Source organism: Notamacropus eugenii, chromosome 2, assembly GCF_028372415.1.
Source record: "Notamacropus eugenii isolate mMacEug1 chromosome 2, mMacEug1.pri_v2, whole genome shotgun sequence".
NCBI classification, from domain to species: Eukaryota; Metazoa; Chordata; class Mammalia; order Diprotodontia; family Macropodidae; genus Notamacropus; species Notamacropus eugenii.
This window is the reverse complement of record NC_092873.1, coordinates 160,721,463-160,749,407: the sequence shown is the minus strand read 5'-3', so window position 1 is coordinate 160,749,407 and position 27,945 is coordinate 160,721,463. Positions and strand designations below refer to the sequence as shown.

The following is a 27,945-nucleotide window of genomic DNA, read 5'->3' as shown; positions in this document are numbered from 1 at the left end:
CAAATATCCCTCTAAAAGTGTATGTTTTTCAGTCTTCTGTAGTTGAAAGAAAGCAGTGTTTTCATGATTTACCTGCAAATCCTGAACATAATACAGCAACAGCTATAGCACCAAACCCTAACAATGGATTCTGCTGCACCTGAAACATTAACAAAAACTGCAAGTTAGAAGATTTTGATCCCTTTTCAGGCAATGCTGTCCTAACAAGGGTAGACCAGAAGAAAAGTATGCCAGAGCCTAACTTCACCAAGGTACAGTAGGAATTGCCTAAACATGACTTGTTACGTAGATTTCAATATGCTCTCAATATTTAAAGGTCTACAATTTCATTCATGTGAATAGTCCCTGCACCAAAACATCTGACAATACCCCTATAATAATTTGGGTCTTTGAGAATGGCTGTAATTTTAAAAATTAAACATTCTGTGGTCCACCTAGTGATGAGCCTTTCCAAATTTACCTACTCTGGTCATCAGATAACAGACTTCTAATGTAATATTGAGTCCATATGTGAAGCCTTTCCAGTTTAGTAGTATCTCCCAGAGTTTGTGTTCTATCAGCAAAGCCTGGAAGAATCTCCATATTACAATGAAATATCAGAAGAGAACTTTCCAGGAAAAGAGATATGCCAGGGGTTAAATCATGTCCCTCAAAATATAACTAATATACAATAAAATTCTGATAAAACACTGTTAGACACATCCTTCAACCTCAGCGGTACCTACCTCAAATATAGTAAGGGCAATAAATAAATGCTGATTTTCCATTCCCACTATCACCTCAGTGGTAGTACTCTTATCACTTTGTGCCTGAATACTACAATAACAAAACTGGTTTCCCCATCCTTCAGATTTCCTTCCAATCCGTCTTGCACAGTGAAGTTAATCTTCCCAAAACACAATTTCCTGCTGAAACACAATTTTGATCATATCTACTCTTTGTTTTAAAAGCTCTCTACTGACTTCCTGCTGCCAACAGGGAAAAAAAATCCAAACTGTATGTACCCTTACCTTAAGAACTCTTCACAAAAGGACCTATACTTCCCTATGCTAGCTTATGAACTATTGAACAAACCTTGTGACTTCCTTCCCTTGCCCTTCTGTTCACAATGTTCCCCTTGCTTGCACTGTCATCCTTTCTCCTTTCTAAATCTTAGCCTAGTCTTCAAGATTCACCTCAAATGTCACTGTTCAAACATGCTTGGGAAACTTCATTTGTTGTTTTCTTCAAGTTCCAAACTATTTGCACCTTTAAATATCACCTAATACTATACTTGTGCCTAATGAATTATGCTACCTTCAAAGACAAGGGATCAAACTGGTCTTTGACTCTTAAACTCCCCAGGCCTCTTCTTCCCTGTTGCTGAGGCAACTTCTTTTGAGAAACAGTTGTTACCAAGGAGAATAAGGTGCATCAATCCTTTGGATATAGAGATACACGTTAATCCTAACAGTTTTACATCTGCACGGAACTTTTAATGTTTTAAAATGGTTTGATATCCATTATGCATTTTATCAGTGGACTCATGTCTCCCAGATGGCTATTTAAATTTGGATAAAAACATTAGTGTTTAATGCTAATCTGTGAGAAGGGTAAAACTAGCCCAGAAAAGCAGTTAGCTCCTTCAATTATTATGTCTCTTGGCATTTGTGTACCATGGTGGCTGGTGCTGCTAAGAGCACTCACCTGCATCCCTGATCCTTTGGAATGTGGGAAATAAGACTTTATGAGATCAGAGTATACTATATGCTGAAAGGAAAAAGTCTTTACCTTTCCCTGGTGCTAGAAACAGACTACTGATTACTGATTAAGAGTAAAAGTAAAGCAATAGTAAGGTTTAAAAATATCAAAGGTAAATGTGCTTAGCAGGTCTTTTTTAAATAAACCCACCTTTGAGATGTTTAGGTTATAAAACTTAAAATTATCTTTCTTTTAGCATGGCACACTCAAGTGGCTAAAATAAGCCTTCATCAACAAGGCTATAAAAATATGTATTTAAAGGCAATTTGCAATTATTAGTTTGCTATGCATGACATTCCTTACCAATACTTTGGTAGCTTGAGCTGGTTTCCACTGAACAAGTGTGACTCCAGCACACAGCATAAAAACTGAAATCCACTGTAATTTACTGAGTGATCGGTTTAACATTAAAACTGTACATAAAGCAGTACAAGGAATCTTTAGTTGGTAGGTCACCTGGGAAAGAAACATAGTATGGAGAGTTAAGGTAAATCTCCAAATGGCACAAAAACACAATTTTATTTTCTAAATTCATTTTCAGAAAATATCTGCAGAACTATTCAGTGAAACAATCATTTATATCCAATTATCTTTTCATTGTGAAAAGATTTTGGATTAATTCCTATGTGATGCAATAATTTAAGTTTTATTGTTTTCATTAAGCCTACTTACCTGGTATACTGCTGCATCCAAATTACTAAGAGCTAAGAAAGCCATGTTGTTCTGAACAGCATACACTAGAGATGGTACACTCAACTTCATCAGTTCCTTTGGGCTTCCTAAAACATTTTCTTTTAAAGAAGTCTTGAATCTACCCACACTACCAGTTTCTCTTCAAAAAAAAAAAAAAAAAAAAAAAGGAAAGGAAAAGAAAGGAAAAAAGACATTAAATCATATCTGGATAGCTTTCCTCACGCTAAAGCATAGTCTTAGATGTTCTTGTAGTTCTCTGATGTAATTTAGCAAACATAATTTTAATAACTGTCAGGTGATAACAGAATGAATGAAAAGGAACACTAAAAAATAAATGAGACTTCCAACAGTACACCAAAGAGAAAATAACTACATCAGATTTTACTTTGTAATATATAAAAAGATAATAATCATCATGTTCAGCATTAACTGCCTCTGTTCCAACAGAGTTCGAGAGGCTCATCTCTATTCTGAAAATGCTCCAATATAAGATAAAGGAATAACAGAATGGTATACATTGTATATAAGAAATGAACATGAATCATTTTGCATTTCACTCATATCACTTCCCACTCTCCTCTGGTTCCCCAATGCATCATGTCCAAACTGCTAGAACTTTTTCCACCAAGTTGCACATCCTATATTTTCTCAAAACATCTCTTCATTAAGTTCTATTTTTAAAAAAAATATGCATTATAGACAATATTTAGTTAGGAATTAGATATTTCATTATCTGAAGGTTATGTCAATGAATTAACATATCAATTTGTATGCTTGATGCATTGGGACAACAGGCTCCAAATAACAGGATGAATCCAGGAGATTTGAGAACATCAAAAAATGTTACCATATGAAATTGAAACTGATAAACAATACAAATGAATTCAATTATCTATTCAAAAATTCTTCTCAGAAAATCCTACACACAGGGATAATTTACAGATGTGCTGCTGAGAAGGCTAAGGCATTTTCTCAATCTCAGCAAGAAGTTTCAGGTACTTCCTTAATGAATAAAATATACTCTTTAAACATGACTAATAAAAGATAAATTGTAATGCTATCAATTGTCACATGCTTATTATTAGCATAATAATAGGAATTCTGAAACGACTTAAAGAATTTCTCAGTGTTTATTCAAATACTTCATCTGACAGACATTTCAAGCACTTGAAAAATGTTTTATATACTAAAATATCATTCTCCATCCACAGCCTCAGGGAAAGTATCCCAGAAATAACTTTTCTGATTACTAATTTGATTTCCTAAGCATGCTGATACCAAGAAACAGGGCACTTCTAAACAGTCAGCATGAGTATTTCAGTCACTCAAAAGGCCTATCCACACTGTGTACTAATAAATAGGCATTCTGGTTTAATCAATTTGTCTTAAGGATTTGAACTGATCCATTAGAATCTCTGGATGAACATAAAAAAACAAGTTCTAGAGCCTATAAAAAGCTGAAGACCACACTTAGAACTGAAGTGACCCTATGAAGGTACTGCCTCCCAGTGATCTCCTGACTAAACAACGAGCTCTTCTTTCTTTTTTGATGACTTCAGTTAGGTAGATCCTCAGTTAACATATACAGTCCTCCCTGAAGCCACAGCCAGTAATGTGGCTCAGTAGCACCTGCAAGTGTTTATGCTCTACTGAAACAGTTTTTAATAAGATACCAGTGTAGGATGGTAGGGGAGAAACGCACAACTACTCTTTGGTAACTAGTGAGTGCAGAACTGAATATAAAAAGGCCACAGGGCAAGTACAGATTGCTATGTGAGGTAAGAGAAAGGAAAGATAATTTCTGAGTTGAGGGAACCAAATTCCTGGTTGTTTTAACACTTGATCTGTATCTTGAAAATGAGTAACATTTCAAAAAGCAAGATGAGCAGAAGGAAGACAGCATTCCAAGTGCAGGTAATGAATGGCAAAAGTAAAGACAATGAAGCAAGAAGCTGCTAGATGAGTAGAAGGGATACTGAATTGTCTGGTTTCACTAAAGCCAAGCACATATAAGATAGGAGTCAGGAAAGATAAAAGACATTCAAGTTATGGAGGGCTTTAAGGTACTTAGACATTATGGAGGGTAAGGTACTTAGACATTATTCAGGAAACCATGAATTTTAAGCAGAAGCCAAACAGGATCCCACAGATGTAGAAGAAAGTCTTCTTGGCAGCAGTAAATAGAATGGACTGGAGGCAGGAGACCAGTTAGGAGGCTATCAAATTAATCCAGGTGGGCAGGGGTGAGAGCCTGTACTAATGGCATTAAGACTAAAAAAGAAGGACCTCATAACACACTCCAGAATCAACAGGGTTTGGCAAATGAGTGGATGAAGAAGCTCAGTCAGGCATCCAACAAACATCTATTAAGTACTCTACTGTCAGGGATACAAAGATAGACAAGACCACTGTCCCTAGCTCACATTTCAATGAGGGAGACAACATGTAGATAACTAGGTACTTACAAGATGTATAGAGTAGACTGGGGATTCTTAACTTCTCCTATGTCATAGCCTCCATTCCTCTTCTCAGAATAGTATTTTTATTTTTTTTTTTAATTAAACTTTTAACATTTATTTTCACACATTTTTGGGTTACAAATTTTCTCCCCCTTTTTCCCCTCCCCTCCCCAGATCCAAGCTTTCTAATTGCCCCTGTGACCTATCTTCTCTCTCCTCTATCCTCCCTCCCTGCCCTTGTCTCCGTCTTCTCTTTTGTCCTGTAGGGCCGGATAGCTTTCTTGACCCCTTAACCTGTATTTCTTGTTACCCGGTGGTAATAACATTACATTTGGTCCTAACACTTTGAGTTCCAACTTCTTTGGCTCCCTCCCTCTCTACCCCTTCCCCTTGGAAGACAGGCAGTTCAATATAGGCCATATCTGTTTAGTTTTGCAAATGATTTCCATACTAGTTGTGTTGTATAGGACTAACTATATTTCCCTCCATCCTGTCCTGTCCCCCATTACTTCTATTTTCTTATGGTCCTTTCCCTCCCCATGAGTGTCGACCTCGTATTGCATTCTCCTCCCCCTGCCCTCCCCTCTATCCTCCCCCCCATCCTGCTTGTGCCCCTGTCCCCCACTCTCCTGTATTATGAGATAGGTTTTCCTATCAAAATGAGTGTGCATTATATTCTTTCCTTTAGTGGATTGTGATGAGAGTAGACCTCATGTTTTTCTCTTGCCTCCCCTCTTTATCCCACCACTAATAAGTCTTTTGCTTGCCTCTTTTATGAGAGATAATTTGCCCCATATAACTTCTCCCTTTCTCCTCCCAATATTTCTCTCTCACTGCTTGATTTAATTTTTTTTTAATTCACTCTGTGCACTCTGTCTCTATGTATGTGTGTGTGTGTGCATGTGTGTGTGTGTGTGTACTCCCACCCAGTGCCCAGATACTGAAATGTTTCAAGAGTTATAAATATTGTCTTTCCATGTAGGAATGTAAACAATTCAACTTTAGTAAGTCCCTTATGATTTCTCTTTGCTGTTCGGCTTTTCATGGTTCTCTTCATTCTTGTGTTAGAAAGTCAAATTTTCTTTCCAGCTCTGGTCTTTTCATCAGGAAAATTTGAAAGTCTTCTATTTCATTGAAAGACCATTTTTTTTCCTCTAGTATTATACTCAGTTTTGCTGGGTAGGTGATTCTTGGCTTCAGTCCTATTTCCTTTGACTTCTGGAATATCCTATTCCATTCCCTTCTGTCCCTCAATGTAGAAGGTGCCAGATCTTGTACTATCCTGATTGTATTTCCACAATACTTGAATTGTTTCTTTCTAGCTGCTTGCAATATTTTCTCTTTCACCTGGGAATTCTGGAATTTGGCCACAATGTTCCTAGGAGTTTCTCTTTTTGGATCTCTTTCATGCGGTGTTCTGTGGATTCCTTGAATATTTATTTTGCCTTCTGGTTCTAGAATCTCAGGGCAGTTTTCCTTGATAATTTCATGGAAGATGATGTCTAGGCTCTTCTTTTGATCATGGTTTTCAGGTAGTCCCAGAATTTTTACACTGTCTCTCCTGATTCTATTTTCCAGGTCAGTTGTTTTTCCAATAAGATATTTCACCTTATCTTCCATTTTTCGAATCTGCGCGGTATGTTCTGAGATATCTGTCTTTCTCAAAAAGTCCAAAGCGTCCATCTGTATCATTCTAGATTTGAAAGATCTATTTTCTTCAGTGAGCTTTTGAATCTCCTTTTCCATTTGGTTATTTCTGCTTTTGAAAGCATTCTTCTCCTCATTGGCCCCTTGCACCTCCCTTGCCAGCTGAGTTAGGCTAGTTCTCAAGGTGCCAATTTCTTCAAGATTTTTTTGGTTCTCCTTTAGCAGGGAGCTGATCTGTTTTTCATGCTTCTCCCTCATCCCTCTCATTTCCCTTTCCAGTCTTTCCTCCACCTCTCTAACTTGATTTTCAAAATTCCTCTTGAGCTCTTCCATGGCCCGAGCCCATTGGGTGGGCTGGGACACAGAATCCTCGATTTCTGTGTCTTTGCCTGATGGCAAGCATTGTTCCTCCCCATCAGAAAGGAGGGGAGGAAGTGTTTTTTTCTCTCCGATAAAGTACCCTTCAATAGTTTTATTTCTTTTCCCTTTTCTTGGCATACAGAATAGTATTTTTAAATGGATAAAATAAAATATATGTAAGGTTACAAAGAAAAACAATTATATTGAAATATAGTTGTCTAAAATAAGTTTCTGACCTAGGTAATTCCTGGGGTAGATGGAAAGTAACCTCAGAGGAAAGGCACTGACATCTGCTGGAACTAGGACAGGCTCCCTACATAAGATAGGATTTGAAATGAGGGAACTTAGAAGCTGGCATTCCAAGGACAGTGTCTATTGACTACAAAAGCAAGGGGTCAGGAAATGGAGTGCCGTATGTAAGGAAAAGCAAGTAGGCAAGTGTGGCTACATCACAGATTAAGTAGAAAGGAGTATGGAACAGTAGAAGAGCACTAGAAGGGGACAGACCAGCCTGGTTCTGAAGAGTTTTCAACATCCAAAAGAGGTAGTTGGCACTTAGTAAATGCTTGATAACTGACTCATTATGGAGTAACAGGGGCCTGCTGGAATTTACTGAGGGGATGACATGGTAAAACCTGCGCTTTACTTTAAGAATGAATGTTAAAAATTGTTTTAGCATGCAACTAGAAATTAATATACAAGCAATGGAGTATAGAAATCTATTTTGCCCTACAGGAAAATAGAGGGGAAGGAAGATGGAAAAAGGGTGGGTAATAGAAGGGAGGACAGACTGGAGGAAAGGGTGGATGGGGTGCATGCTGTCCTGGGGTGGGGGATGGGGAGAAAACTTTGAATTCAAATTCTTGTGGAAGTGAATGTTAAGAAATGAAAAATAAATTAATTTTTTTAAAAAAGGGAAAAAAAAGTGTAAAGGGATCCTGAGACCAAAAAAGTTTGAGAACTGTTAAGACTGATTTTAGGAATTGACAGACTGGCTGCCTAGTAACTATTAAAAATTATTTAATATTTCTCAGTGGGCCTTATGCATAGGTAGAGTGGGCAGCTGCTTACATGGCATATGCCTTCAAATATTCTCTTGTGCCCAAAATAGCCCTCTCACTTGTTTGCCACTAAGGGCACAATATTTTGCCATTAGACATATTTGTAGGCCACAGGGAAGGAACTAGTAAATACGGCTAGGTTGAAGATTAAAGAGAAAAGGAACACTCAGGATAAGAAAGGAGTAAATGTTACCTAATAACATACCTATATAAAGCATTTTAAAAGTTGGAGAAACTTTTCTCACAATAATTCTATTGAACATAATAAGGGCTTACTAAATATTTGTTAAAAATAAGTAAATAGTGCAAGTATTATAGTATTATCCACATTTCACAGATAAGGAAAAAAGACTTAGGGGGTTTAAGTGACTGATTAAGTCACGTAGCTAATAAATGTCAAGGCCAGGACACAAAGTCAGATCTATTGACTTTAAAGTAAATGTTATATGAGGTTTTAAATCTAATCAGTTTCATCATATATCCAAACTTTATTTGCTTCTTTTATCTCTATCCTGATGATTCTCAAATATGCCTATCCTGTCCCACATACTCTGGTGACCTCCAATACCACATCTCCAAATGTGTCTAGAATGTAACTCATTAACTTTCCCCCTAATCCCTCCCCACTTCCTACCTTCCCTATTACTGTAAAGGGCAACATCATCCACTCAATCCCTCAGGCTTGAAACCTAAGAGTCCTTTTGGATTTCTTGATATCTCTCACTATACCCCATCCTATATCCAATTTTTTGTCTGTTGATTTCACCTTTTCACTGGCAGCATCACACCATACACCCCTTCCCTCCTTTGACACTGCCACCACTCCAGTGTCTACCCTCACTATGTCATACCTAGACTATTGTCTATTGGTGGATCAACCTGCCTCAAGTTTCTCCCCATTCCAATCCATCCCCCATTTGTCACCAAAGGGGCATCACCCTCCTATTTAATAAACTCTAATGGCTTCCTATTGTCTTCAGGAACAAACAGAAAATGCTGTTGGCATTCAAAGCCCTTCATAACCTATCCCTTTACAGTCTTCTTGCACCTTACTTTCCAATATATACTATTCCGTCCAGTGAAAATGGTGTCCTGGTTGTTCCATAAACAAAACACTCCCATCTCTTACACAGACCTGGCTGTCTCCCATGCCTGCCTCTCTCCTCTGCTCCAACTTCTGATCTCTCTGGCTTCTTTTAAGTCCCAACTAAAATCCCACCTTGTACAAGAAGCCTTCCCCAAGCCCTTTTAATTCCAGTGCCTTCCCTCGGTTAATTATTTCCTATTTATCCTGTATGTAGCTTGCTTTGTATATGTTTGTTTGCATGTTCAGATTTGTAAGATCCCTGAGACTCATCTTTTGACTCTTTGTATTCCCAGCATTGAGCACAGTGCCTAGAACATATTAGGCACTTAATAAACACTTATTGATTGATTCCCTCAACTATCAGCTGCAACACTCTCTTCCCATTATATATTATCAATTTGTGAGGCAACATAGTTCAGTGGACAGAAAAATGGATAAGGAGTCAGATCTGCATTCAGATCCTGGTTCTGTTACTGGCAAAGATCTGTGTAAGATCACACAGGTAAATATCTTTCAGGGCCTCAGGCTCCTTATCTCTAAAACGAAGGAGTTAGAGTTATTGACCTTTTAAAATCCCTTCCAGCTCGAAATTTATCATTCTATGTTACCCCTAGAGGAGATCCCAGATTCCAAAAAATTTTAAAGGCAAAAAAATTAAATTGAGTTAGAAAAATTTGGGAAGCTGTTTCAGCTTATTTTGGACAGGCGTGTCAATCTTAATAGCAAAACAAGCTCTGGTACAAAGTGTTATGTTATAAAATGGTTATCTTATATAGTATTGATGAAAAAAGGAAACAAACTGTCAGTTTCCTAAATTAACTGTTTTCTTAAATAAGTTTCCTAAATTCATTCCTTAATTAACCACTGTTAAATTCAATCTAGGGATCAGTATCATATACCTAATACTGGAATGAATAGAAAGATGTCAAGAGGGAAAGTTGAAAACTAACCAAAAAAAAAAACCCACCACTTTAATAAAGGATTTTCCAATTATATTGCATGATAGCTTCTCTTAAAGATTTTCACAACCTCCCCCCCAAAATCAACACATAATAAATTTACCATTTGGAGAAATTAGATTTTGTTAAGGGTATAATTGATCTACATCCGGGGATAGAAGGTCTTTAAGCATCTGAAGGGCTGTGTCATATGTAAGAAGCAGACTTCTTTTGTTTGGACCCAGAGAAAAGAATGAGTACCATGAGTAGAAATTATAGAGCAACAGACTTAAGCTACATATAAGGAAAAACTTCCTTATGGTTTTAGGGTTCCTAACCTCAGGTCCACAGACACCTACAGAGTCTGTGGAAAGATTTCAGGGGTTCTGATAATGTGGATAGGAAATAAAATACACCTCTATTTCAATACAATTGTTTTCCTTTGGAATCGTATGATTTTACTTTATGCATTTAAAAATTATGAGGTGACTAATAGCTTCACATTGCCAAAGAATTTCATGATGCAAAAATGATCAAGATCCTCTGAGTTAGTGGAATCTCAAATTAGTGGGTCCTCTCTCTCAGTAGAAGTTTGCAAGCAAAAGTGGTATAACTACTTCCTAGGTATATTTTAGAGCAGTTTCCTAATCCAGTACAAACTGGTCTAAGAAGCCTCCTGAGAGGTATCTTCCTACTCAAATTTATTCTTCTTGCACTTTACTTCTTGAAATCGCAACATTAAGAACTTTTAAACAATACCATCTTCAACCTATACCATTTTCTGTGTCAGTTGGTCAATAAGCATCTTATGCACTTACTCCATAAGCACTAGGAATAGAAAAGCAAAATGTCAAAAGAATATGTAATTACATATAGTAAAGTTCCATCAATGTGACCATTAATTGGGAATTTGCTATGCAATTCTAACTAAATAAAAACTTTTAAATAATTTTGTTAACTGAAAACTTTTGGGGATTTATAAATAAAAAGAACACAGGCTACAATCAATTGCTTTTTTCAAAAACTGGGGTCTGAAATTAAGGATTCATAGCTTTAGGGCTAGAAAGGACCTTATATCTACCATTTCATTTTACAGATGAGGAGCCAAAGAGGTAAGTAATTTCCTTATTACCTTTGTGATAAGTAGCCAAGCTGAGATTGGAACACTGGTACTTCTATTCAAAATCCAGTGCTCTTTCCATAACAATCTGCCTTATATTTTAATTCCAACTCCTCAGTAAAGCAATCAGTTTCTGCATATTTAAGGTCTTTATGCTTTTGGCACATTATACAATATTTTAGACTACAACTTTTTCATTACTGTATCCCATTTCAATAGCTATTTTTCTGAGAATTGTGGATGTTTACAAGGCAAAACTACATAATTCTATAAATTCTACCCAAGATGCCAAATTTTACTGAAATCTGTTAAAAATTTTAAAAACATATGCCAATTCTGAAAACTTTAGTTGATCGCCATTTTGCTTGAAGACAGCAGCCCAAGTCAGAAGTCAAAACTTAAATATGCCCTGACATCTTTTTATCATCATGTCAAACTTGGTTATAACTTCCACCTTCTTCCAAAGTTATTGTAGGATAAACAAAATTTAAATGATAAATTATCCAAATGAAATAGAAATTTCTCTTAATTCATGTATATACATTTGTAGCTTATATAATTTCAACTATTTTTCAGAAAAACCTTAGAGCATAAAGCATGAAAAAAAAGTTATAATGGTTGACAAATACATGGCAAACCATCCACTTTGCTGTGTTGGCTGAACACAATACATTTAGCCAACATGGAAATCCTTCAGTGATTGGTCACAATCAATCACATAACCAAAAAGTTGGCCTAGGATCATTGAATATAAGAATAATGTAAGATGCAAAAACAACCAGTTTTCCCCCAGACAGAGTACATATAAAATATATGGTATCCAGTCAGCTTTTATTTTTGTTTTAATATGTACGTTTTTGATAAGAAAGCAAAAGTATTTATAAAAACTAAGATTTTTCTGATGAAAGAAACATCCATGATGCTGTTTCAAGTACAAAGGATAGAAGAAATGAAAATATGACAACACTCATCTCCAATCTGGCTTACTTCTAGTAACCTTGATGTGATGTCGACATTACCAAACTATTGAATGTAGTTCCCTAATTCAAGAAAACTAAAAACAAAATAACAATTTACAAGCAAATAACAGATTTAAAATCAATAATCTCAAATTTTTAAACCAATATTCTGAACAATCCCCCAAAATAATGCCCTACAAAAACACAAGGCAAAAGAAAATTGAAGAAACATCATAATCAATACTACCACTAATACAATTACTAGAATTTATATAGAGTTGTAAGGTTTACAAAGTGCTTTAAAATATCTCATTTTATCCTCATAACAATTCTGGGCAAGAGATGTTATTTATCATCCCTATTTTCCAGAAGAGGAAACTTAGGCATGGGGTGGTTGACTTGCCCAAGGTTATACTACTAAAAAGTATATGAAGTCTAACTGACTTCCAGTGTTCCTGACTTCAAGTCCAGTGCTCTATCCATTGTACTATATAGCATCATTATTATAATTTTTTTGTTATACTACTATATTTGGAATCAAATTGATCTAAATAACATACAAGATTTTATCTTTCCAGAAAGTTTTGCCATGAGGGAAAAGATAAATGAAAATAAGTTCAGCAGACAGTAGCGTCAAAGGAACAGACTGTTCTGTTTCAAGTGCTTCGGGATAATAATTTGTACACAAGGAAGAGACTACATAGTAAGAGAATAAGAGAAAAAGAAAGATCAATGGAGCAAAATATTTGCTTTCTGAGTACTTATTATGTACTCAATGCTGTTTTATATGCTGTACCAGCTTTAGAAAAATAAGACATGGTCTCTACTTTCAAGGAGTTCATAATACCCATGAAAAATTAGTTTATAATACAAGATTGAAAATAATTAAGTGCATGAATGTTTGATATAAGCCATAAGCACTATAACAGAGAAAGAAAGTTCAATGAGGGATAGAATTTTCAAGGAAAAGTTCATGAAGAATATGGTCCTTGACCCTGGCAAAAATGTTCCAGATGAAAAATGTTTCCTTTATTTCTTGTTAATGTTTCTAATTTCTCTGTAGTTTTTATTAAATTAATTTCCTTGATTCCCTTTAATGATAGAATTTAATGAAGTGCAATTTCAGAGTATTACATATTTATTTAAGCAAGCATGGAAAATATTTCCTTATTTATTGTTGTAGTTCAGTTGTGCCCAACTCTTCATAATCCCTTTGGGGTTTTCTTGGCAATGATACTTTAGAGGTTTGCCATTTTCTTCTCTAGCTCTTTTATAGATGAGGAAAATGAGGCAAATAGTGTTAAATGACTTGCCCAGGATCATACTGCTAATAAGTATCTGAGGTCAGATTTGAACTCCTGAAGACGAGTCTTCCTGGCTGCAGGCCTGGCACTCTACCCACTGTGCCACCGAGCTGCCCATACAGTACTGATTATGTTAATAATAAGGTTGCCTTCTTTGATGCCTCCTCTTCAGTCTGTACCAAAATTTGTTTTAATCTTCTCTTTAAAAAGGAAGGAGAGGCACACATTTGTTTGTGTGTATATGTAGAGAAAAAAGTGGAGGCAAGCAGAGATTTTTACTCTTTTTCAGCTTAGAACTCAATGAATGCCTCAGTATGGTTCACCGATTTCATTAAATTTAGATTTGATACTGGCATCAGTAATTGACTTGACTCTACTTATCAAGTACAAGTCAAAGAATCTATCATGGCACAAACAAGAGAACATTGTTCAAGTTTTTCAGAGTCATGCAGTTACGTTACAGAATTCACTCTCTTTTCAGATCCCAAAGTGTCAACAAATATGATGACATTTAAATAGTTACATAAAGGAGCTAGTCAGGGGTAATAAGTGAGGGGACATTAGTGAAATCAAGAGGAGGCAAAGGAAAAGGGCTTCAGTGGCACAATCAGCGCTCCAATTAGGGTGCAACATCCTAGGAAACTGAGTAGGGAGGTTTGGGATGAGATTATGGAATTAAGGCAGGCCCTTTAATAAGATAAGGCCATGTAAACAGTTATCTCCAGGAGGAGCAAGTGTCTAAATGAGGTAAGACTCCCATTAGTTTGAAGACAGTAAAATTCAAGAAAGAGACAGCTTTGAGCATCTTACAAAACCAATTTTTAAGTTTTGCAAATATATACCTAACAACAGATCTCTTCTTCCTAAGCCTAAAACAAGTCAAACACAGGAAAACATTATGTATTAAGTTAGATTAGACAATGGTCAAAGTATTTCTATACAGCAATGCAATAAATGGAAAGCAGGAAAGCAGATCTTAGGCATAAGTAAAGAATAATTTTTCAGCTACCAATCCAAGAAAGGAGATTCTCCTAAAATGTCAAAGAATCTAGATTACAAACTTATACAAAAATGTCCAGTGCTTCCTTTTAAATGTTTTTACTAACTTATGGCTATCCATAAAACAAAGAAATATGCAAAATGGCCCTAAGCACTGCAGTGCTGATTGCTTCTGCTTCTACAGTGATGGTTCAGAAGGTGTTAATCAGTTTTAAGAGTGACTATCAACATTAACTTAGCTGTTGGTATTCCAAATGTAAGACCTTTGTCCAATGAAAAATAAATGGACATACCTACTGAAAGAAATATATCTTTACACAGTTGTGCTATAAAAGAAATTAGAAGACAAAAGGGAGTTGTAGTTATATGGAAGAATGAAGAACAGTTTCTTCTTTAGGAGACATAAAAAGAAATTGGTCAAGTTGGATTTATCATTGTGTCTAAAAGCAACAATAAAAATCTTATCAAGGGATACTTGAATATCTTGTATTGCACCGTTCATGATAAACATTTGCAAAAATATACTTTAATACTAAGTGGTTTCAATGCAAAAGTGGGTATGAGGGAAGACAGCAAAAAATTTTAGAATATATGGTTCAGACATAACAAACAAGAAAGGGCAAAAGCTTTTAGACTACACAGAAGCCTCACACCCATACAGATTATAAGCACTTTCTTTGAGAAGCACTTAATATGGAAAAGTTCAAAAATATCCAAAATAACTAAGAAAAATTAAATCAGCCATATTATAAACAGGCAGGTATCAACTAGTTATCTAGGAAATTCCCAAATCCTATCTAGGTAAAGAAAAACCTCTTACTTATTAGGATAGAAAACAAAATAAATAACAAACTAGAAGAATAAAAATATGGAAATTATAGGGGACAACTGAGGCAATTCCAACCTGATCTAAACAAGCTTTTGAAGCTAAAAACCAGAAACTGATAACAGAATGAACAAAGACATTTGATCACTATTTCTAAAGAAAGTTTAACTGGCATAAATCATCAAAAAAAGGAGAACAGAAAAAACTTAAAACTCTCTCAGTCAGAAAATACCTGATCTCTTTGCTAGTCAAATACAGCAGCCAATGGCAACCTCAGTTTAAAACACAAACTCATTTGTAAACTCTTACTGTGGATAGAGGGGAATTATACATGGTATTTTCTCATGAAATAATAAGGTGCAGCGAAAGGAAAGGAAGTTTACAAAAAGCTTGGTGACATATCCAACTAAACAAAATCTTTCCATGGGTATTAATAATGAAACTGGAAGAACAACAACAACAACAACAAAAATGGAAAAGACTTCCATAACAAACTTCTCTATCATTGGCAGTGAACACGCTACATCTGGCCTCTGATATCACAGTTCCAGATGTGCTATGTGATTAAGTAGAAATATCAGGGAAGAAAACAAAAATGGGAAGAGCAACAGATGATATCAAGTATATAGAGAGGAAATTTCTACCAAATATAACACTGTTTTGAGGCACAAAGCGACAGCAAATGTTTGGAAAAAATCTCAGACCTTATTTTGAAAAAAGGCCAGCGAGAGAATATATATATATGTATTAATATATTATTAATTATTAGTATTATATAAATTATTATTAATATATATACTAATAACATTCCACTCTATATAAAATTTTTATGAGAATGATCTACACACTTATCAGTGGCATCTTTGAGGACGGTGTAGAAAGGTACTGATAGGTTTTTCTAAATGATATTCTACGGAGGATTACTTTTACAGTCACACACCTGAATGAAAAGTGAAACAAATACAAGATCCCATTGTGCTTACTGAATATAAAAAAGTATTTTACTCAATAGAGGAAAACAACACCAAAACATCATCAACAAGGTGTCTCCCATGAATATGCCAAAACCATACAAGGTCCTTTGAAAGATATTAATAGCTATGTAACTTTATGTGATAGTCTCTAATTATTAATATCAAGACATATACATATGCACCAAAGGTGATTGCCACTGTAATAGAAAAGACCCAATGAAGAGAATTCCTTATATACATTCTTGTTTGCAGAGGAGATGACGCTGACTGCATCAAAATTGCAGAATATTGCAGAACCTCCTAAATGATATCCAAACTCACTCATAAGAATTCAGCAAAGCCTAGTGGATAAAGAATAACAATTCCAGTAGTATCCAAAATGGGATGTGTAAGACAGTCCACTAGGATAAAAAAATTGCAATTCTACATATTTATTCAAAAATCGGAAAGAAATTAGGCTGTACTAATATTTAATAGCTAGATTCCCACTGGAGACATCACTCCTTTCATTGTTTGAGGGTAATATGTCATATGATCACAGGATGTGATCTGAAAATTAAAATTTTAATGCAAAGATGAAGACTTGAGTTAATATCTGCAGGATTGTATTTTTACTTTATAAAAGAATCAATCTGCAGACATGTTAGACTTGCTGTTTTGTTTATATTTATCCATTATTAGCACCAACTAATCACTGAAGATTTTCTTTTATGTGAATGCTTGGCAACAAACACAAGTAGTGCTGAAATATTATAAAATGAATAGCTTTTTTGAATCTAAGAGTTTATCAGGGAACAATCTGGCTGACATTTGCACTGAAGGTAAAAGAGAAATGATGGGTAAAACTGCTAGCACCTTAGAACAAATGAAGGTAGTGACACCAAAATGTATTAGTAGTCATAATCTTTACTGTCATGCATTTAAAGTTTTTAAAAAATGCCAATTTACTTTAAAATATTTCTGAAGAAGCAACACAATTTTGTCAAATCGAAAATGTTTGAGAACTGCTATCTCCCACCCACCACACAGTGTGAACTCCCTTGAGATGAGAACATAGACAACAGTCACATAGAATGGTTCAGCACAGATGAGCTGATATCTGCATTGTTGGAGGAAATACCCCTATCAATGAGATCACAAAGCCATCAAAATATTGAAGCACTTTTAAATTCAACAAATCTCAAAATCTGAATTCAACAAAATTCAAAAAAAGTTTTTAAAATAATTATTCATCACCTACTGTGCACAAGTCATTCAAGGACTGAGAAGCAAGGATCAAACACAAAACACAATTCTTGTCCTCAAGGGGTTTCCAATCTAGTAAACAATAGTACTAGGAATATAATACTGAGACATGTCTCATTTTAATTTTAAACAAGAATTAACCAAGTGTTGTTTTTTTTCTTTTGGAAATTAGAAGTTTACATCTACAGAAGCCTTTTATTTGTGCAAATAAGGATTATTAATACTTACCCTTTAAGTTAGTTGTTTCTATAAATGAAAATAATACTAAAAGGCAAAAAAATTAAGATCCAATTCAATGTGCTTTATTATTTCCAGATTACTAATGCTCGAACACATTACCTTCTGCTTACTAGAGAGGTAGAGAACTATGGATGCAGATTATATGGTCAGTCATGGTTGCTGTGTTAAACCGTTCTGCTTAACTGTCCCTTCCCCCCCAATTATAAGGAAAGATGGCATAGTAAAACGGTCGATTCCTGCTTCTGACATATTCTAAATATAGAATCATGGGCAAGACACATAACTTCTTGGTGCTCCGAGCAACTCTCTAAAACTACAAGTTAACAGAACCATTGCCAACCTGCATCAGTGGAAGAAGTGTTCACACCAAGGGTTCCTCAAACCAATGAAATCAACAAATCTAAGATCAGAAAAAAAATTAGGGTATTATTGGGAGGGGGAGAATTACTGGGAAATGAATATGGCATAAGAATTAAAATGTACGAAGATAGCATTCTTAAAATAAGCTAGCTATTTTAAACTACAATTTAGCTGAAATTATGTTACAATGTTGTTTTTCAGATTATTCTTAAAACTAATCAAGGTAATTGAAGATCAGTTGCTAGCTATTTGTTTTTCTAATTGTGCTACAGCTATCAAAACAGACTATTTAAATTTCTGTGTGTCATTACTGATGATATTTGTATGCAGAAGAGGAAGTGAATATCCAGGTCATGTAGTTTTAGAACAAATACAACCTCCATATTGTTTGCTGTTCTCAGTATCTACAAAAGTTATATAAACTCACACGTAGCAGGAAATGAATCACCTTAAAAGCCATGTGCTTTGGGTGTGTTTAGGCATAAGCAATAAAATATACATTGCATCTTAGTATCATTTATCTACTTAAAAGAAAAAAATGATTCTGATAACTTCAGAGTCCTGTGCTCCTTGTGAATTAGTGGAGTAATCTCTCAAATATCTATAATTCTAAAATAAATGTATTCAGGCTTTATGCCTTCTCTCCTGCTACTTTTCAGTTTGAGACATTTTACTTACTAATATATGAGATTTAGGAAGGAAAAGAGGCAAAACAATTTTTCCCAGTTTTTGGCATAAAGAATTTGTTGAAGATATTTGTCACTAAAAGTTAAAATATTTTAGGTTGTTGATGGGTTTTAATTATACAGTGTTTCCCTCTCTTTTCCTAATGTCATCAGTAATATGGCAATAAATTTATTTAATATGGCAATTAATTTATTTAATAGATAAATTTATTTTTACAAGCTACTATTGTGGCAATCATCTGATTATATGTATACTCAGTTAAGATAGAGCTGAATAAGTATCAGAACAGGAGAAAGAACTGTCAAAAAATTTAATTTTATATTCTTTTAAAAAATATTCTTAAGGCTGTTGTATATTCAGAAAAAATGTTTTTGCTTTTATTCTTGAATATAATTTTAAAAAGGACAGACTAGTGTTTTGTGAAAGCTCTAATTTTTGTTAGCTCTAACTTTCTGAAATTTGAAAAAACTGAACAAAAGCAAACATACTACTATGGGATATGATCAAATTAAATAAGTTTTTTAATACTTGAAATCTTGAACAAAATATTTAAAATATATTTTTAATGTTTTGCTAATAACCGTTATTCATTATTACTAACTATCCATAAGGTTTCAACAGTACCATGTTACACAAAGAAAGCATAGTCCCTGACCTGTAATAACTATCAGTGTATAACAATTTATACTTTGAAAAAAGCCTATCAAGTCATAAGAAGAGAATGCTTTTTAAAATTCATTTTAGTATAATGTATTAATAATGTAGATAACAAAGACAAAGGAAATATGCGTACACACGTTAAATATTACTGTCTACTACGCAGGGTACGTACACACCTATATACATGTACCTTCATACACCTACTGTGTGTGCATGTGTATAGTGGACACTTCATATGTTATGATGTTACCTATGAAGCTGGCAAATATCTATAAATATTCTGCTGAAATCTACACAGGGAATATATAAAACCTGTTTAATGCTACTTTTGAGATAAAAGCACACTGGGAAAAATCAGTGAACAGAGTCTGAAGACAGCAATTCTGGTCCCAGTTCTGCCCCTTCTAGCCACATGACCTTGAGTAAATCACCAGACCTATTTCAGGACAGTTTCCTCTTACATAAAATTAGCGGGATAAATGAGATGTTCTATTAAGATCTCTTCCTAGTTCTAAGAATCTTCAAACCTATTTGCAGATTAGAAGGGGGTCCATCTCTCCAAGTTGGTTTGAACAGCTTTGCTTTGAATATTGATCTGACTGTAGAAATCTTGAGAGGTATCAAGTAGAGAAGTAACAGAGTGCTTGATTTGGCAGCTAGAAGTTCTGCCTCTGATACTCACTAGGTATGTGTTTCAGCACGATAAAAGTCACTTATCCTTAACTCTAAAATGAGGGTACCAGTAACACCTACCTTCACAGGGGTCATGAGACTCAAATGAGATAATATGTGAAAGCACTTAGTTCACAAACTTCAAACTGATGTGCAAATGTCAGTATTAGTATTGAAGGATCAGTTCCATAGTCTTTGTCATGTGATCTGTATAAAGACCGTTACTACTGTGACTATTCTAAATTGGTCTCTTCTGTGTGGTGCCAAATTTTAGAGGATTTTTCCCAAGATACCTGATGTCAACACAAGAAATCAACAGATGAGAGCTTCAGATCAAATCAATTTATTTAAGTATTTTATTACAGAGTAAAGCAGCAGTTCGTTGATTCCCCCACCCAATCCTACTACAAAGGAGTAAGCAAAACTATAATATAATCTCCTTCATTTAATGAATATTTATGAGTTTCTGTATACAAAAGTTTGTGCGTGGCTCAGTGGGAGATTCCAGAGAAGCACAACAAATCGTTCCTACCCTCAGATGTCCTCCCTTCTCTGTTCTCTCTGCTTGTTTCATCTACTCCTACAGCTTTGATAATTACAAGGATGTCTCACAAATCTATACATTCATCCCAAATCTCTCCCAGGAGCTGCAGGCTTATCTTTAATTCCCTCTTGGACCTTACCACATGGCATGGTAGGGCCAACAAGATTCAATTGCTACAATACATTCCATCATATCTGGTTAACTGTAGTTCTAGACTCTGGCTCATAATGTATATGAAGGCTTTGTTTGCTGTTTTAGTACTTTTTGTTAACTGCAAGTACCAGCCTTACTGTAAGCATAAATGAATTGATATTGCTTATGAGAGAAAGTATGCATTCCTATCTTGCTATACTGGAAATTTAAAGTCTTTTCTGCTTAAGACCAAAATCATTGTGAAGTTCCTTCACTCCTATTTAGGTCAGCATTAATATGTAGAAATTATAAACTCTTCCTTATAAACTCCATTACTGTGTCTTCAAGTTAAGTAAACCTCCAGGCCATTTCCTTTAGCAAAGGAAAAGTATATTAGAACCACTACCCCCACCACTCCCAAAACCCATCTCCTTAAGATACTATTACACTTAACCCTAAAATTTTTTGGAATTTCACTATTTTTGCCATACATCCCTAAACTTTTGGGAAGATCACTGATTCCAAAATTATGATAATTCTGAGTTCAATCCAAGTAAAGCAGTCTAGAGGATTTTTTTATACCACCCTATTTTCCATAGTAATAGATTTTTTTCATTCTAAGCAGACATAAGGACAAGCCTTCTGATCCCACTCCCACCATCTCATTTAGTCAATCACTACCCTGAGAAATAAAAATATCAAACATATCCACGATGTGTGTCAGAGATGGGACCTTTTCATATGAAGCACCTCTTATGGGCTACTTCCAACTCTCACTCACTGGCTAAGTCCCCAGGCAGGGCAACTACCTCAAGTTCAAGATCCTCTATAAGTTCACATTCTTAAAACTGTATGTAATATGCCTCCACCACTGCATTTCCCCTTAAGAGTCAGCCAGTAGACATGATAGCTAAAAGTAAAAAAGTTTAATAAAATGATGCAGTAAGAACAGGAGCTACAAACCATGGTCCCCACAGAACACACTGTCCCACCAATAAACATACTGTCAGTGAGAAGACTGAGCACATACAAAGAATACAGTTTTTGCTTTATATAAATGGACCATTCTACAGACCTCTATGTAAAGCAATTTTTACATAATGCAAATTTGCCCATGGACGTGGGAAAAGGAGGGAGGGAAACAGAAAAGTGACCACAAACCTGTGGAGACAGGGGGCTGGCACATGGCTCGAGGATATGTAGAGGTCAGGGACAGAGAAGCAAGAACAAGGGGAGGAACACACAGGGGCAGGGGCCAACCACATAGGCTCCTGACTGGAACAGTTAGGAAGAACATATGAGGGGCAGACATGAACACAGACAGGAGAGGATGAGCAACATTCAGGGGCCAAGGACAGACATGCAGTACCCCCAAGGAAGACAAAAGAAAGACAGATACGCAGGGACCTGAAACACAGCAGGTGGAGCAGAGTAAAGGAGTCTCCTCTCTTGGCACTGGAAGTCTCAAGTCAAGCCCCTGATCTGGCATCAGCAGTGATGGTCTCTCCATGTATCCATTCTGCTTTCACTTGGAAGGGTTTTTTTTGTGGGGTGGGGGGGAGGTTTGGGAGGCAATGGAGTGCTGAGCTAAGGGACAGAAGTGCAGGGAAAGAGAAGTGGAAAACACAAAGCTAAGGTAACTCCATCTGCATGTCCTCTGGCTAAACCCCCTCCCCTTCTCCCTCAATAGCTTCTCTACTAGAAGATCATTCAGCTTGGCTCCCTGACCTGCTCCTCTTTGCAGGTCAACTCCCTATTTCCAGAGTTAACTTTGTTTTTATTCCATAGCTAACTCCTTTCTCTACTGCCAAAGGTGACACTCCTTGGAGCTTCCTTGACTGATAGCTGAAGAGTTTATCTCCTTATTTTTAAAGGAAAGCTGATCCTTTGGAGCCAATGGCAAGCTGTCCAGATTCCATCAAGTTTAACTGATAGAAACAATTTTTTAACTCTTTACACCTTAAGATCTAAATCCTTTGTAGTCTTTTGTTACCTGTCCCCTTACCTTCCGTGATTTCGTCAGCTAGGCTGGGGAACCTCAGGATCATCTGGATCAACTCTCTTACTATGCATGAAAAAGCACCTAAGAGTCAGCTGCTACCTTCCCTTCCATCTCAACTAATCATTACTGTGGCTAACACCTAAGGGTGTTGATTCCAAGAGGTGCTAACAAGGTCCTAGTGCTTTCTTTCTCTACCCTCACTAGCTGATATGCTGCTCAGAGAACTGGTAAAGATTCAACTGAAAACACAGACTGGAAAAATATCATCTTGTCTCCAGGCCTCCTAGACTGCTGATTACAAAGATCATCTTTCAGTAAACTTCATTATGATTCATAAATTCTATCTGTATGGCCTTTCTTTCCTGTGCATGGCAGTTAATCACAAAATAATTTACTTAGATGATAATTGTCACTAAATGTAGGCATAATATGAACAGGGGAATATAATCAATTCCCCTTTTCAACTGCTATCTGCAAACTCCAAAAATAACCCTGACTCATTTGGGGAAAAAAAGAGTATGGAACTAAAACACCAGAAGACCTTAGTCATTCAGGCTTGAAATTTAAGAGGCAGCTTATATTTGACTCTTTCCTGTCCCACAACATTTAATAAGTTGACAAAATCTACCGATTCTATCTCTAGAGTAAGTCTTCTTAACCTGGAGTCCCTAAATTGGAATGGAGAAAAAAAATTTCAGCTTTATTTTCACTAATAAAATGGGCATTTAGCATTTCCTTCAATTGTGAATACAGGCAGCAAAACATTATTCTGAGAAGAGATCTTACAGGCTTTACAAAGAGGTCTATGACTCCCCAAAATGATTATGAACCTCTGTTCCACCAGTATCATCACGCTACCACCTACCCAGTTCAGGTACTCATCATGACTTCTAATCTGTAACAGCCTCCAAATAGTCCTCCACCTCCAATCCACCCTTCACAGAGAGGCCAAAATAATAACATAGAGGTCTAATCATTTTATCCTCTGAACAAAAAAGCTACATCCCTCTTGCCTTGGAGACAAACTACAAACTTGTCAACTTGGTATTTAAGGTCCTCCACAGTCTGACTTCAATCTATCTGTTCCATTTTATTTCAACACTATTTCCCTTCATGCACTCTATATTCCAAGCAAACCAGACCTCTAGCTGTTCCCTAATTTCATCTTGCCCTCTTCCCAAGTACATATATTCCCACAAGTTGTCCCTCACTGCCCAGGGTGCACAACCCCTTTATTTCTGCTTTATGAAACCAGTATTTTCCTTCAAGGATCAGATAAATTCTACCTCCTCCATGAAGTTTCTCTGGACAAACCCAGCTGAAAGGAGTGTCTTCCCTCCCCAACTTTTCCCATATTATTTTGTCTCCTTTTTCTTCTTCCCCTTCAAATTTTGCCTAGTACACAATTATACTTTCTGTGTACTTAAGTCTTATTTCCATTTGCCATTCATCATTACGCTTTAAACTCATTAAGCTACAAAACTGTCTTACAAATAGTTGTTGGTTAGTCATTTTTCAGTTATGTCCAACTCTCTGTGACCCCATTTGAAGTTTTCTTGGCTAAGATGCTGGAGTGGTTTGCCATTTCCTTCTCCAGCTCACCTGACAGATGAGGAAACTGAGGCAAACAGGGTTAAGTGACCTGCCCATGATGACATAGCTAGTAAGTATCTGAGACTGCATGTAAACACAGGAAGAAGAGTCTTCCTAGGCTTAGCACTTTATCCACTGTGCCACCTACCTGACCTTACAAATAGTAGGCACTTAAAAAAAAACTTCACTGCATGTTGAGTGACAGACTGAATGTTGGATTATTCAGATCAGGTATAAGGGGTTTAAGGCTTTCTCCTTCACTTTAAATAACTAAGCTTTTCCTTGAATTATAAACTTGGCTCATCTGAAAATATATTAGCTCTTCTGGATATTCTTTACTAAATCATAGTTCTACTTTGTAAAATGATACTACAATTTACTTGTCATTGTTTCTAACAAACATCCTATTCTTTATGAGCTTTAATCTCACAAAAGAATTTAACACTGAGAGCCACTATGAAGACTGGCAATTCTGAAACATCTGGAAATACTTCTTAAAAGTATTTCTAAAATAATATGTAACTGTTGTCCAAATCTTCACTTACATTTTGAAGAAACATCACTTGGGTTGTTTAATAATGTGAAGCAAACCACTTGGATTGTTTGGTTGGATAAACAACACAGTTAGTTGTTTGGTTCTTTCTGGAGGAAAAAAACCCTAAAATTTAACTCATTCCATATAAGCCATATATTAATAAAGAGCTACATAAATGACATCAAAATTTCCTATTAAATCAGAAAGCAAGCAAAATTGAAGCAACAGGAATAAAAATTTTCCCATTAAGATATACATTTCAACTTGAAATAGAGTGCTATTTGACATTTAATCTGCCAGCTACTCTCTCGAGATTTCTCATTAAATGTTTGGATATCAAAAAAATAAAATAAAAGGAATTAAGAATTAAACCTGTACACAAATCTAGAGAGCTGCCTGATTTTTTGTATGAACTAGTAAAAAACCTCAAGGTATTAGGAAATAAAATTTACTTTAGGAGAAAAAATTGCTCTGTTCACTCTAAGGTTCTTTTGATTAATATTCTTTTTTACTCTTAATTCATCATTTCAGAGAACACTGATTTTGTTACTGAAATAAATGGCAAGAACACGTACATAAAAGATAAGTATGATCTACAGGATATAATCCTCAGAGAAGCTGTCCCAAACCTTTTCCACTCTCTTCAAGCTCTTATCAAAACCAAACCATCAATGTCAGGAGATGAACTTATTTCCTACTTAACTGATGATCTAGCTCATTCATCCTGAGTTCCCTAGAGGACCCATCCCTCTCTTCCTCTGCCCCTATACTCATTTTCCCAACCCTCTCTACAATCTTAGGAGAAAAAAAACTCTCCACTAGTATTCAAGACCCATTCCTCTTTCTACCTGTACTCTCAATTCCATCCCACCACCACTCCCCTCCTGGACTTGGTTCACTCAATTATTTTCCCTCTCTTCTGTTAATATTTCTGTATTTGGTTCTTTGCATGCCTTCAGACATGCATGAGTTTTTCCTATCTTCAAGAAACCTTCTCTTGCTTCTACTGCTGTCTCCACTAACTCCACTAAGGGTTCCCTACCCTTACCTATAGAAAGATAAATTTAAGTAAGAACAACACCACAGTGCTATGGCACAGAAAGAGTACACTCCTGTGAAAGGTGAAACATTTTTCTTTCTAATCCCCACAAAACAGAGAATCAGGTTAAGTATCATTAAATTAAATACCTTATTTGCCCTTCAATAGCTTTATTAGATCAGGTCCAGAAATGATATCTTTCAAAAATATAAATTAGTAAGTACAGTTATGCATATATTAGAAACAGAATATCTAAATATGAAGGAAAACGTAACTCTAATATATTGCAAAGTGTTTATACTCACTTAGCTAAAATTCCAATACTTAACAATAACTTTATAACTTCTGAGATGCACACAGCTGTAGTTGAAAAGTAGAGTTCTTTGTCTGTTGTCCTTGTGTATCTTAAAGCTATGATGTAAGCTGCAGCCACCAGGGTCATCACTGTCAAGCAGTACAACTTGAATAGCAAACTGACATTTTCTGGAAAACATTCAACAAAAACAGAATTTAATGGAGAACTTTATAAACAACAACTTTTAAGAATTACATTGAAGATGACATTTAAAATACTTAGTTTATTTCAAAGAAGTATTTTTCCACTGTTTGTACTAAAGATACTCAAAAACACTGTCAATTTGAAATATTTATAAAATATATATTCTAGGGAATATCAAAAATAAAGAATTTCTAATACTCTGTATACTACACTTTGCATTTAAAAAACTGCTGATCTGGAGTATTAAAACTACATGTAAAACAGGAATCAGGAACTTTTACAATCACAAATTTGCCAAAGAAAAGAGGGCAGCATAAAAGCAGGTAAAATGGTCAGAGATTCTGACAAAAAAAGATGGCTCAAGGGGCCTGGAAAGAGCTCAAAAACAAATCTGATGATTCAAAGAATAATTATACTGATGAGGAAGAGAAGATGATATCTAAAAATATTAGGGGAATGTGACATAAAGGACATAAAAGATGGAAAAGGGCACATGTTCAAAAAGAAAAGGAAAAAGACTGCACAGAGCTATAAAAAAAAAAGTCATGAAGAATAAAACATCCAATGAACTGAGGCTTATGAAAAAAATGGCAACATTAGGAAGGACAAGACTCTTTAAGGTGTGTTCTGAGCAAGAACAAGAAAAAGTTAACATGACTTGGAGCTAAAAATGAAATGTTATAAGAGATGATAGATATAATGGAAAACTATAGATGTGATCAATGAACCAGTGACCTTTGAGAGATAATATGAATAAAAGACAGCTCTAAGATTAAATGAGCAAAAGTCTCAATTGTGGAGGGGGAGAGGGAGGAGAAGAGAAGAGAGAGGGAGAGAGAGACAGAGAGACTGACTCAGGACATTACAGATTGATAAATTCAATGCCTAACACAATTCTAGAATGAATCATAAGAACTAGTATAGATTCAATAAAAATTCATGCTAGCTGTTCTACCTTTCTTCTAACAAATCTCATATTTTTTTCAAAAGGGTTATGCTAGAAATGCAGCACAACAGTTACTCGTGATAGCTATATGAACAAGATAATGAGGATTGTAGACTGTATAACAGAATACAGTTGGGCAGATTTGTAGCTGAACTCTATCCAATAAATATTTAATAATGGATCAATAAAAGTTTAGAGAAAGAAGTCTCTAATAATAATACTTAAATGCATCAATGATTTAATTAATGTAGATACTCCCTCCAACAGAGCCTATCATCTCTGCTTTCACATCCTGAGCAATTCTTGTCCAAGACCTCCCACAAGTGTTTTACAGAAGGGGTACCCATAATGCTGAAGACTTTCCTATAGAGCTCTTGAAATTATCTGGGGAGTAATGGGAATAGTCCATCAGGTATCTCATGTTCTTGTTATGTAGCCAGGCCACTGCCTTTTTCAGTCATGCATCTCCCTGATACCACTTTTCCTATGCATATGTAATATGTTGCAAAACCCATTATGCGACTCTCAATTGCCCTTTCATAATGGTTTTCATAATAACTGGCATTTATATAGCATTTTAAAGTTTGCAAAGAGCACTAAGGAAATTATTTCACTACAGTCATG

The 27,945-nt window shown here is 35.6% G+C and overlaps 1 protein-coding gene across 2 annotated transcripts in view; it reads right to left on the bottom strand.

The window, feature by feature from the left end:
- Positions 1–27,945, bottom strand: part of SLC35A1 (solute carrier family 35 member A1) — a 48,967-nt gene that overhangs the window by 13,538 nt on the left and 7,484 nt on the right. For both annotated transcript variants that reach the window (XM_072642790.1, XM_072642789.1), the window contains exons 2-5: positions 26,182–26,359; positions 2,413–2,572; positions 2,044–2,196; positions 73–139 (exon numbers count right to left, since the gene is read on the bottom strand). In XM_072642790.1, coding sequence (XP_072498891.1) covers positions 73–139; positions 2,044–2,196; positions 2,413–2,572; positions 26,182–26,359 — 558 coding nt within the window. The remainder of the gene's footprint in view (positions 1–72; positions 140–2,043; positions 2,197–2,412; positions 2,573–26,181; positions 26,360–27,945) is intronic.